The 11,868-nt window shown below is 38.0% G+C and overlaps 1 protein-coding gene across 4 annotated transcripts in view; it reads right to left on the bottom strand.

Annotated features, from left to right (window-relative positions):
- Positions 1 to 5,410: 5,410 nt before the first annotated feature.
- The window catches only part of LOC131949432 (midnolin homolog), a 42,036-nt gene continuing 35,578 nt past the window's right edge, over positions 5,411 to 11,868 (bottom strand). For 3 of the 4 annotated variants that reach the window (XM_059311338.1, XM_059311340.1, XM_059311341.1), the window contains exon 6: positions 5,411 to 11,705. In XM_059311338.1, the coding sequence (XP_059167321.1) occupies positions 10,564 to 11,705 (1,142 nt within the window). In that variant the 3' untranslated portion in view covers positions 5,411 to 10,563. The remainder of the gene's footprint in view (positions 11,706 to 11,868) is intronic. The other variant, XR_009388161.1, reaches the window with a different exon arrangement.

Here is an 11,868-nt window from a genome sequence, read left to right as displayed (position 1 = left end):
GTGCAGAGTTTCTTCCAGGAATCCAGAAAATTTAGTCCGCCCATCCCCCCCCCCCCCCACCGAAAATATTAAGTGAAACCTATTTCCTTCTGTGTGTGATGTTCACATAGCTCAATGTTTACTTCTGTGTCGAATGTATACGTTTTCTCTGTTTACACACTGCCTAATTAAGACACAAGACGGCCTTGTTCAACTGCCTAATTAAGGCACACTAAAAACTTTTTAAACTGCCTAATTAGGACACAGGCAAGCTTTCTTTAGGAGCCTCATTAAGAAACAAGATAACCTTATTCAACTGCCTAATTAGTGCACAAAACAGCATTGGTCAACACAGGCGTACATAGGCCTATATATATATATATATATATATATATATATATATATATATATATATATATATATATATATATATATATAGTTGTAATTGGTCTCACCTGGTGAAGGCACACGCAGGTAAATTAAGTGTAATAATTCAATTGTCATATTTTTTTCACAAAGAAATAATTGCTTTTCAAACGAGCACATCCATTTTTTTAAATTATAGTTTTTAGAGACAGCGTGACTTAAGTCTTAAGAACAACAATGAACAAGTGAAGACCAGCCTTATTTGTGTTGACACAAATATTGCACATTTCGCATGTCTTTCTATTTTTGGTGTGTGAGTGCGGCTGTTTTGTGTGTGTGTGTGAGAGGGTTGTGAGAGAGAGAGAGTGTGTGTGTGAGAGAGAGAGAGAGAGAGAGTGTGTGTGACACCACTAGACATGCGGTTGACTCTGTCTAAGATTTGTATGACGCTTCACTTCTAGATTAACAGACGATTTCAGTATACACAAAAATACTGAAAGCGTCTGTTTGCTGTGTATACAACCGCTGCTCTAAGTAAAGAACGACCTAGCAATTATTGCGCCGCTAACTATTTTTATTCTTTCTATGTAAAATAAGAGAGCTGTGTGCAAGTTCAATTTTTCTTATTCAAATATCACAAATTGTTTTCAAACTAAATTTATTGATTCTTGTTTTGCTGACAAAATTCTAACGTGTCTTAGAAAAGCTAACTCTTAAGCAATAAATAAAGGTAGACAAGCGAGAAATCGGATTTGGCTTTTTTATATCCTTGTTATTCCCCTTCTTCAATTTTGACTGAATGTTGAATTTTTCATTATTCTATAAGTATGACATTTATATGCAGTAGCGAATTAAGGTGGAAGCTGAGAGGACTGCAGCCGGGGGCCCCCAATTTTTTTAGGCCCCCAAATTTCCTCTCACAAATCATAGTAAATTTCAATTTTACAAAAAAAAAAAAAAAAACAATACACCATAAGCTTATTAATTTTTAACGCAATTTCCATTCTGGAGAATTGCGTTTATTAACCCGTCATTTCTGGATGTATGAATGGATGAATGGATGGATGGATGGATGTGTGTCCGCAGCTTTAAGTCGTATCTCCTCCTCAACAAAGCAGTATCGATGACTAGTTCCAAAAGCAATTATGTTAAGCAAGTTACGAGGATGAATATAGGCCATAAAAATTCCGGGTTTCTTTCATGGATTTCCCGGAAAAGCCAAAAAACCTCGAAAAAAAGCAGTTTTTGGCCCATATCTCGGCAACCAGACCACTTAGCGACTTGAAATATGTACCAATCGATTCCTGCCATAATTTAGAACAATATTGCCGAAGAAAGTTTTCAAAAATATCCTTTCGTTCGGTCACAAAAAAAATTTTGAATTAATTAAAATTTGGACCGATTTAGTAGGCATATTTTATTTATCCAACCACACCACACGCGTCATCACGTTCAATAGCTGCGCCATCACGTTCAATGGCTGCGTCATCACGTTCAGTAGGCGCGCAATGGTTTTTAGTCATGTAATTCTATTGTAAATAAAACATGTAAAATACTGAAAAAAAAATTAATAAAAAACGTTTTAATAAATAACCAATGGTTTTACTAACCCTGCTCTTGATTTACGCTACGACAGATCTATTTTTAGATAACGTAAGGAAATTGCGCTTAAATGTCACTAGACTTTTTAATTAACTTGTTTTTTAAATATCTTATATACGGGCACAAACTTTAGTATGAATACCAGCTGTCATCCTACTCAGACATTGTTCGTATAAAGCCGGGTCCCTAAAATAACATTGCCTGTACCAGCAATTCTGACAAATAAGTTTTAGGCATAATATTGACACCCCCCTCCACACCCTTCAAAAAGAAACCAGTAGTTGAAATTTATATCATCAGTTCGGTAGCACCGTGGTAACCGAAATATTTTTATTCAAAATAATGCAATCAGAAAATTTCACGTGCACCCCCTTGTGAGGGGGGATGGTTTCGATGCTTCTCCGTTGCTCTACCAGTTCTGAGGGTTGGGATAAATAGCAACCACCCAGATGTGAGAGTGGGGTTATAAAGATAATACCAGCCTGGTTATAGTTTGGAATTAACACACACAAGTCCAATCCAAAAAATAAATGTCCTTTATTAAACAATCAAATTAATTCCCTACCAAACTAGCCTATTCTATACCCTCTACTACAGTGGTTCCCAACCTTTTTCGAGTGGCGACCCCCTTTTATAAAAAGTAAGTGACCCGCGACCCCCATAGAATTAAAAAGCCGAAATTAGTAGGGAAAATAAGCACTAAAATAAGATTTTCTAGTACACTTTCAATATGAACTACTCTTGATAACTGTTTTAATAGCATGAGTAAAATTGCATACTATTCACTAAACCTTCGTGGTTATTTAACATTTACGTACATGATGAGATTTTCTCTTATTTTTTTTTTTTTTTTTTTTTTGCTTGGAATTTTCTATCGCGACTTCATTTGATGCTTGCACTAATGCTGGTGAAAACTTCCTGTTCGATCAAGTCTCTGGCGTTTGCAACTAGCTTCTTACCGACGAAAGAACTCCATGTATTTTTTGGTGTGTTCCGAATGACTCTTCTCAAATGACGTTTTAGTTTTGAAGATTTCATTGATTCGTGACTGAGAACAACTTTGTACAGTGCACTTTGTTTCTTCTCTACTATATTTCCAGTGATGTTAATGAAGCCGAATTAAAAAAATGCTTCTAAATATTTATGTTTTGTTTCAAATTACTAAGGTTTAGTATACCAGTTGGCGACCCCCCAGAAAGACCTTCGCGACCCCCAGGGGGGTCGCGACCCCCAGGTTGGGAAACCGTGCTCTACTACTACTGTCTACCGTTTCCTAGATCTACCTAATTACGACCGCCTCTAACCGATACCTCAGAGGCGTAGCGAGGGGGGGGGACGCACCGGGTGACACCATTTAGGGGGGTGACACCAAGGCAAAAAATAGCAAAATATATAGAGAAAAACTTTAGGGGGGTGCAAATCGAAAACTTGAGGGGGGGGTGCGAATCGAAAATTTGAGAGGTGGTGCAAATCAAAAGTTTGAGAATGGGGGGTGCAAATCAAAAAATTTGAAAGTTTGTCGCCGGGAAGGGTCGCTACGCCTCTGGGGGGGGGGGGGGGGGTGACACCATTAAGTGCCGCACCGGATGACACCCGACCTCGCTACGCCACTGCGATACCTAACACCTTCTCTCTCTTCGCTAGCTACCTATCAACTGTTACCTAGCCCTAAACATCTCGACCGTCTCTAACACCTAACACTAAGTCCGCCGCTGATCTCACTACTGGCCCACGCCTCAGTGGTCAGCTGACCGTCCCACGTGACCGGTCAGCTCCTGTACGTCCATTGGTCTCTCTACCCAACTATCTTTAGTCTGTTTCTGCTAACCTCTATCTAATTGACCTAACCTTGCGTCATCACCCCCCCCCCCCTCCCCAACCCCGAAGAAAAAAGTCTGGAAGAAACAATGATTCTATTGAATCCAAAGAAGCAGAATGCACATTTTTTTAGCGCAATTTCCATACTGGACAATTGCGATTATTTCTCTTTTTAGCGCAATTTCCATACTGGGATTGCGATTATTAACTCGTTATTTCTGGATGGATGGATGAATGAATGAATGGATGTGTGTTCGCAGCTTTACCGCAGCTTTAAGTCGTATCTCCTCCTCAACGAAGCAATATCGAGGACTAGTTCCAAAGCAAATATGTTAAGCAGGTTACGAGGATGATTGTGGGCCAAAAATATTCCCGGAATTCCTTCTTGGATTTCCCGGAAAAGCCAAAAAACCTCGGAAAAAATGCAGTTTTTTGCCCATATCTCGGCAACCAGACCACTTAGCGACTTGAAACATTTACCAATCGATTCCTGCCATAATTTAGAACAATATTGCCGAAGAAAGTTTTCAAAAATATTCTTTCGTTCGGTCACAAAAAAATATTTACTACTTTTTTAAACTGAGCATCGTGTAGGCCTACTCGTTAAAATAAAACTATTTCCGTTGATATAGGTTAATATAGTTGTCTTTTTTTTAGCGCAAAAAAATATCCTTTCGTTTGGTCACACAAAATTAAAAATTGTTATGGATAACATAAGGAAATTGCGCTTAAATTGTCACTAGACTTTTTATTAACTTGTTTTTTCTTCATGTCCTTAAAGTCCTTATAGTAGGTCGTTGAGACCAGTTCGTTAAGTAGGTCAAGATACCCAGACACTGAGTCTAATAGCTATACTCTTGCCGGAAATTCTTTCATTTTAAATATTTTTAGCATAGGATACGGCACTAGCTCTCTAGTAAAGCTTTCAATGTAATCGTGCTAATGTTAAAAGTTGATTACATTGATTGGACAACGGACATCTAATTAAAGCTAACGACGCAGCTTAATCTTTCCTTGTTTATCTTTGAGCTACTATACTAGCCATAGTTCAAGTCTACAGACCAACCATAACCAACCAGTCTACAGACCAACCACAACCAACCAGTCTACAGACCAACCATAACCAACCAGTCTACAGACCAACCACAACCAACCAGTCTACAGACCAACCACAACCAACCAGTCTACAGACCAACCACAACCAACCAGTCTACAGACCAACCACAACCAACCAGCCTACAGACCAACCAACCACAACCAACCAGTCTACAGACCAACCAGCCTACATACCAACCACAACCAACCAGTCTACAGACCAACCACATGCACCCAGTCTACCAACCTTAAAAAAAAGCACACCAAGACTTAGTTTAGGTACAACCACCCAGTCTACCAACCATAAAAGGAAAGCACACCAAGACTTAGTTTAGGTACAACCAACCAGTCTACCAACCATAAAGAAAAACACACCAAGACTTAGTTTAGGTACAACCACCCAGTCTACCAACCATAAAGAAAAACACACCAAGACTTAGTTTAGGTACAACCAACCAGTCTACCAACAATAAAGAAAAACACACCAAGACTTAGTTTAGGGACAACCAACCAGTCTACCAACCATAAAGAAAAACACACCAAGACTTAGTTTAGGTACAACCAGCTTACAATTTATTTTCTGGACTGTGACACAAGAAACCAAAAATATCAAGGATTCTCAAGACATCAAGAAATCAGGACAGACTCACACAAACCAAATGACACGTGGAACTAAGGTCTTCTTAGTTCTGTTACACCTTCACACAAGCAAATAAAGCATCTATTTAAATTGTATGCTATTTTTTTAGCATATATGTACTTTATGCTACTTTTTTTTTAAGCAGCAATGTACATTAAATTAAAAATCAAATTCCCAAAATATAATTTCAGCACTATAATTGTACAAAGTAACAACAAAACAATAATATTTTTTTGGTTTAAACCATTATGTGGTACTGTACTGAACTTTTTTGTTTTGTAGATTAGGCTGCATGTACAAAGTTTATAGGAAAAGGCATACTTCAATTAGATTATGCCCACTATCTTTAAGATCTATAAATAAACACATGGCACATCCAATACCATTTATATAAACTTAATAAAAAATGAATCAAAACTAATTCATCAGGATATATGGATTGATATTTCTCGATAAAAAAATTTATACTTCGAAAATTATCTAATTTTTGCCTTTAACTCAATAGTAGCTTATCTAAGCATTTCTTCAATTACTACTGCAAATATAAGTGGTAATTCCCTAAAAGATAACTAGTAATTCCCTATAAAATACAACTATAAATAGAAATACTTGATTGTATGTGTAGCACCCACATGCATACTGTGTCACAGATACTGGGACAAAAGCGTGACATAACACATTTATAATTAGAAACAATAATGAGCCATGTTCCATTGTTAGCTACAATATGCTGCAGCATCAGCCTTCAAGTACACAATCCACATAGCAAAGACCCTCTGTAAACTATAGCATACACCTCAAGATTGTTGTAGCTGGGAACTAACAATATGCTGCAGAATAGAATTTGAACATAGCATTTATCAGATGCACAGTAGACTTCACTAGACCTATACTATATTAGCAAAGACCTACATTAGACTAGCAAAGACCTACACTAGAATGGTACAGACCTACATTAGACAAGGAAAGACCTACACTAGAGTAGGAAAAGGCCTACACTAGACTTGAAAAGACCTCACTAGAATAGCAAAGACCTACAATAGACTAGCAAAGACCTACACTAAAATAGTAAAGACCTACACTAAAATAGTAAAGACCTACACTAGACTAGCAGAAAAGACCTACACTAGTCTAGCAAAGACCTACACTCGACTATATAATAGATCCACTTTACTCCATGCATACAATAGACTATAGCATAGACGTACACTACATGACAGCATACACCACAGTATGCTGCAGCTTAGACCTACTGTATGCTGCAGAAGACATTAAATTGTAGAACAGAAGTAGAGAAAATCAGTTTGGTTACCTCAAACAGGGTAATAAACTAAACAAAGTGTGCAATTATTAGTAGAGTATCTTGTTTACTCCACATTAATTAATTAAATAAAAATTTATGCAAATCATTAACAACTCCAGCTTAATGAAATAAGTATTTAAATAAATGACAGTAAAAAAAAAATATTGACAAATCCTTAGTTTAAAGATGAGATGATTATGTAAAAATACAGAATAATTTATCTTCTGCTAAAAGGCAAACAAGATGAAATAGTTGTGATAAAAAGAAAGTTTTACAGTAATAACTAGTTGTATAGTGAAATTTAAAGATCAACTTCAAGATCTCAAAACAGACAATATAATTGTAAATTTCTTACCAAAAAATCCAGGTGATTAAAAAAAAAACTTTTTTACACAAATCACAAAATCAGAATCTGATATAAAAATGCCTTGTATTGGCACAAATGTACAAGTTGTGTACATAAGGTTATATATTTGTACAAAATATACTAAAACAGTTATTAACTTCTTAAATAGCACACACTAAAAAATTCCAGATTTATCTACATAAAAAAATTTATAAAAATCTTTTAATTTCAAGGCAGAAACAAAATATATTTCTATATTAATAAGTTCAAAGTAGTGATAACATTTCTGCCTAAAATTTTACCTTTATTATCAATAAGAAAAAAAAAGATTTACATAAAGTGTACATACATATATTTTACTCCACCATGAAACTGATTCAAAGATGTTATACATATTAATTAACTAACACCCTAACTAAGAGGGGAAATAACTTTACATAATTTAAAACATGGATTATTTCCCTTTGATCAGTAGAAATTGGTATCTCAAATAAATATGTAAACAACATACAATTATATATATATAACACAGCCCTGAATATCATCAGATCCTCTTTCAGACCATTTTTTCTTGTTGTTTTGTACCATAATATTTTGTTCTGAAACAAAGCCTAACTTAAATTTTTCAATTGATGTTTACATCAACTAAAGCCTACTTTAAAACCAATCAGTCCAGTTGATGTAATTTTATCACCAACATAATGCCTAACAACCTGTCAGCATGTCATTTTTTTTTATAATGCATTCAATAATTCAACACATATGCCATCTCTAGATAATACAAGCAGGTTTGTATGATGTTCACTTACTTTACCTAGGGCTGTGAAAATGGTTAGCCTTGCTTCAGACATATAACACAATGGACCACATTACAATATTTACACATAAAATTTACATCTCAAAACAATTTTTTTTTCAATTTAAAAGTTTCAAATTTTTTGTTCCTTAACAAAATTAATAATGCTTATATTCATTCATATGTAAGTTACAGCAAGTGTAAGTTTAACGCACAAAAAAAAACAAGTGTTTGCCATTAGCTACAACAAAAACAGTTACCATAGTAACGGAATGTATTTTTACACAAGTCAAAATTACTGTGATGGAGCTGACAATTTAAAAAACAAAAGAAATCTGCAATAGATGATTTAGCTGAATGCACATTCACTACTTATTGAGTATATTAGGTGTTTTAGTCATATAAAAAAAATCCATCAAGTTGATAGTAATAAATCATGTTGACAAACACCAACAGTGTTGATAAAAATGGTGATAAAGCTTATAAAAAGGCAGAAGCTAGGCCAAGGTGTTCTCATGTACATATGCTAAGTTGTGACACCAATTAGGAAAATTGCAGTAAAAATCATGGTAGGATGGTGACACAATGAGATGGATGCAGGTAACAGATCCTTGTCAAACTTACAAATGGTGGTGGAAGTTGACTGAAGTTCTAATAAGCTGTAATATTTATGGTCTTTAAGAAGAAAACACTTTAATTTAGCTTTGGTGTTTTACCAAAACAAAAAAAAAAAACTACGCCAAGCTAATGACAGATAGATTGAAACAAGATTACTGTCATAATTTTCAACATTAAAACACTGAAAAAGTGAATGTTGAAATGTGCTTGTGAAAAACTAACAGATATCCAGGAGCACAATTCTGCAACCGGCTAGAATACACAGAAGGAAAAAAGGGCAGGCATTTTTCTTGTGACCCATGGAAAAATACAAAAACATTAGTGGTTTTATTTTTTCAATAAATTTTAAAACTATTAATCAGCTTATATAGATATAAAGAAAAATTAGTTGAAACATTTTTTCTTTAAAAGAAATGCCAATCTTCACTTTCCAGGACAGTAGTAGCACTTTAGCCAGCACATCAAGATGTTATCCACTAGCTTCTATCCATCAGTCATATCCATGAATTGTTATATCCATTGTTAGTGATATACACAACAGTATCCAGTTTATTCTACTTATCAGCTATATCCATTGGAGCTAAAGCAATTCTAAGAATTGGCTAGGAACAATATTTTTCACCACATTAAATGAACACACAATCACAAACTGCTAGTTAATTGGATGATGATGATGTAAAGCTTGTATGAATACGTAGAGTACAGTTAGAAAAGAAAACTTGTACTTCAAAAAATCATGAAGTAGAATTATTAGAGCTCCACTCTGAATAACACAAGTAGTAATTTAGTGTTGAGGGAATGCTACTTTTTTTTTTATAATTATTGCAGTATTCTAGGTGAATTGTCGTATTTGCAATAATGCTTTGATGAGCTTAAGCTGGGGCCACACGTTCTTTGATAGAGAGCCATTAATTCACTCCAGCTGCTAATCCAACTCTGGGTGTAAGCTGTAAACAGCTGCAGGAGCTGTTTGCCTTAAGTCAGGTTGTACAAAAGCTGTGTGACTTCAGTCAGGTTGTACAAAAGCTGTGTGACTTAAGTCATGTTGTACAAAAGCTGTGTGACTTCAGACAGGTTGTACAAAAGCTGTGTGACTTAAGTCATGTTGTACAAAAGCTGTGTGACTTCAGACAGGTTGTACAAAAGCTGTGTGACTTCAGTCAGGTTGTACAAAAGCTGTGTGACTTAAGTCAGGTCTGTACAAAAGCTGTGTGACTTTAGGTTGTACAAAAGCTGTGTGACTCCAGTCAGGTTGTACAAAAGCTGTGTGACTTTAGGTTGTACAAAAGCTGTGTGACTTAAGTCAGGTTGTACAAAAGCTGTGTGACTTTCATCAGGTTGTACAAAAGCTGTGTGACTTCAGTCAGGTTGTACAAAAGCTGTGTGACTCCAGTCAGGTTGTACAAAAGCTGTGTGACTCCAGTCAGGTTGTACAAAAGCTGTGTGACTCCAGTCAGGTTGTACAAAAGCTGTGTGACTTTAGTCAGGTTGTACAAAAGCTGTGTGACTTAAGTCAGGTCTGTACAAAAGCTGTGTGACTTTAGGTTGTACAAAAGCTGTGTGACTTAAGTCAGGTTGTACAAAAGCTGTGTGACTTCAGTCAGGTTGTACAAAAGCTGTGTGACTTCAGGTTGTACAACAGCTGTGCTTCTGTATGTGTCATGGAAGTACTGACACAGGTCCAAGTCCCATGTCACTGAGACTATCCACACAGAAGATTAGGTTGATCCTTCATTACCAGGGGCATACCCTCTCAGTTGTAATTGATCCATAGATGACATTCAGACTGGTCACTGATCAAATAATCCTCTCAGTGATATCAGAATCACTACTGAAAGCTCACTGTCCAAAGAAACTAGTCAGTGATCACAGCATCATCCTCCACAGGTCAGGGACCAAAGAACTGATCTTGACTGGTCAGTTAGCAAATAATTAGATCAAAGAATGGTCTCTGATTGGCCAGCTATGACGTCAACGAGCAGGACGTCATGGCCAAACCTTCATGCGCTGGTCTCAGACTGGCCGGGGGCGGGGGCCGGGACATGGGAGCTGGAGGAGGCCGCCACCAGGTTGCCCAGCTGACCAGTGGAGCTGGACTGGCTGCTGACGGGGTGGGGCTGCAGGCCGCTCATCATCTGGTGGTTGACCAGCGAGGCCATGTTGATGCCGGACCCCTGGGTGGACATGCCTGCTCCGGCGCCAAAAGTGCCCATGGAGTTGGGGACCGAGGTCTGGAGCCCCATCCCGGAGCCGTTGAAGAGTAGCCCGTTGCTGCTGATGTTGGTGTTGGTGGTGCTGATGAGGTTGACCAGGTTTCCGCCGTTGTTGCCGCTGTTCACGCTCATCAATCCTGACATCATGCCGGCGTTGCTGGTGGCTGCTCCGCTGCTGCTGGCTCCGCCGTTCAATCCGCCGAGGGCGGCAGATGTCGGCACTAAGCTAGAGTGGTAGGGGTGGTGGATCAGGGTGGGTCTTTGGCGCTGGTTAGCGGGCAGAGAGAGGGTGTGGCTGTGTCCCGGTCCGGCAGGGTGACCCAACCCGTTGTTTTTGTTGATGCCCAATAGCCTGGGGGGCTGGTAGGGAGGGGGAGGGTAGTCCTCAAACATGTAAGGGACACCACGCATGTTGGTCACCTCCTTCGGCTGAGCCATGTGTGCTTGATGCTGGTGGTGCATGTGGCCGTGTGGGTGGTGGTGGCCGTGAGGGTGGTGACCGTGAACTGACCTCAGGGTCCGCATGTGGACGCCACCATTGGCCAGCCCCGTGTTTATACTCTCATAGCTCCTCCTCTCTGGAATAACCTCGTAGTAATTCTCAGAACTGCTTTGGCTATACTCAGCCTGTTCCCTGTCAGACAATGATGGATTCACATAGAAGATATCATCCTGTGTCATAGTTGCCTGAGACGACGTCACCGACCCTCCTTTACCCTTGGCCGCGTTCTTCATCCCCATAAACCACAGGCCGAAGAAGACGGCGGCCAAGATGAGGCCGAGGCCGGCAACAATTCCCAGCGAAATGGAGAGGTATTTATAGACATCCTGGCTGGACGATGGCTCCTGGCTGTTGTCCAGGTACCTGATGTAAGAGTTCCAACCAGAGGAGGGTTCCAGTGGGTCGTCCTCACACTCTCCATAGTAGCCTGTGGTCACACAAGAAACAAAGACAATCTCAGTTAAAAATTGAATCAACTTAAATTACTTTTTTTAAAAACCTAATAAAACAGTAAATACTATTAGACAATAAAATTAGAATAAAATACTATTAGAAAAAAAAACAAAGAAACATCTAATAAAATTATAATA

This window comes from Physella acuta, unplaced genomic scaffold, assembly GCF_028476545.2.
Source record: "Physella acuta isolate Inbredline_101_S28 unplaced genomic scaffold, ASM2847654v3 ptg000696l, whole genome shotgun sequence".
In the NCBI taxonomy this organism is placed as follows: domain Eukaryota; kingdom Metazoa; phylum Mollusca; class Gastropoda; family Physidae; genus Physella; species Physella acuta.
Note: the sequence above shows the minus strand (reverse complement) of the source record. Positions and strands in the feature narration are given on the sequence as shown.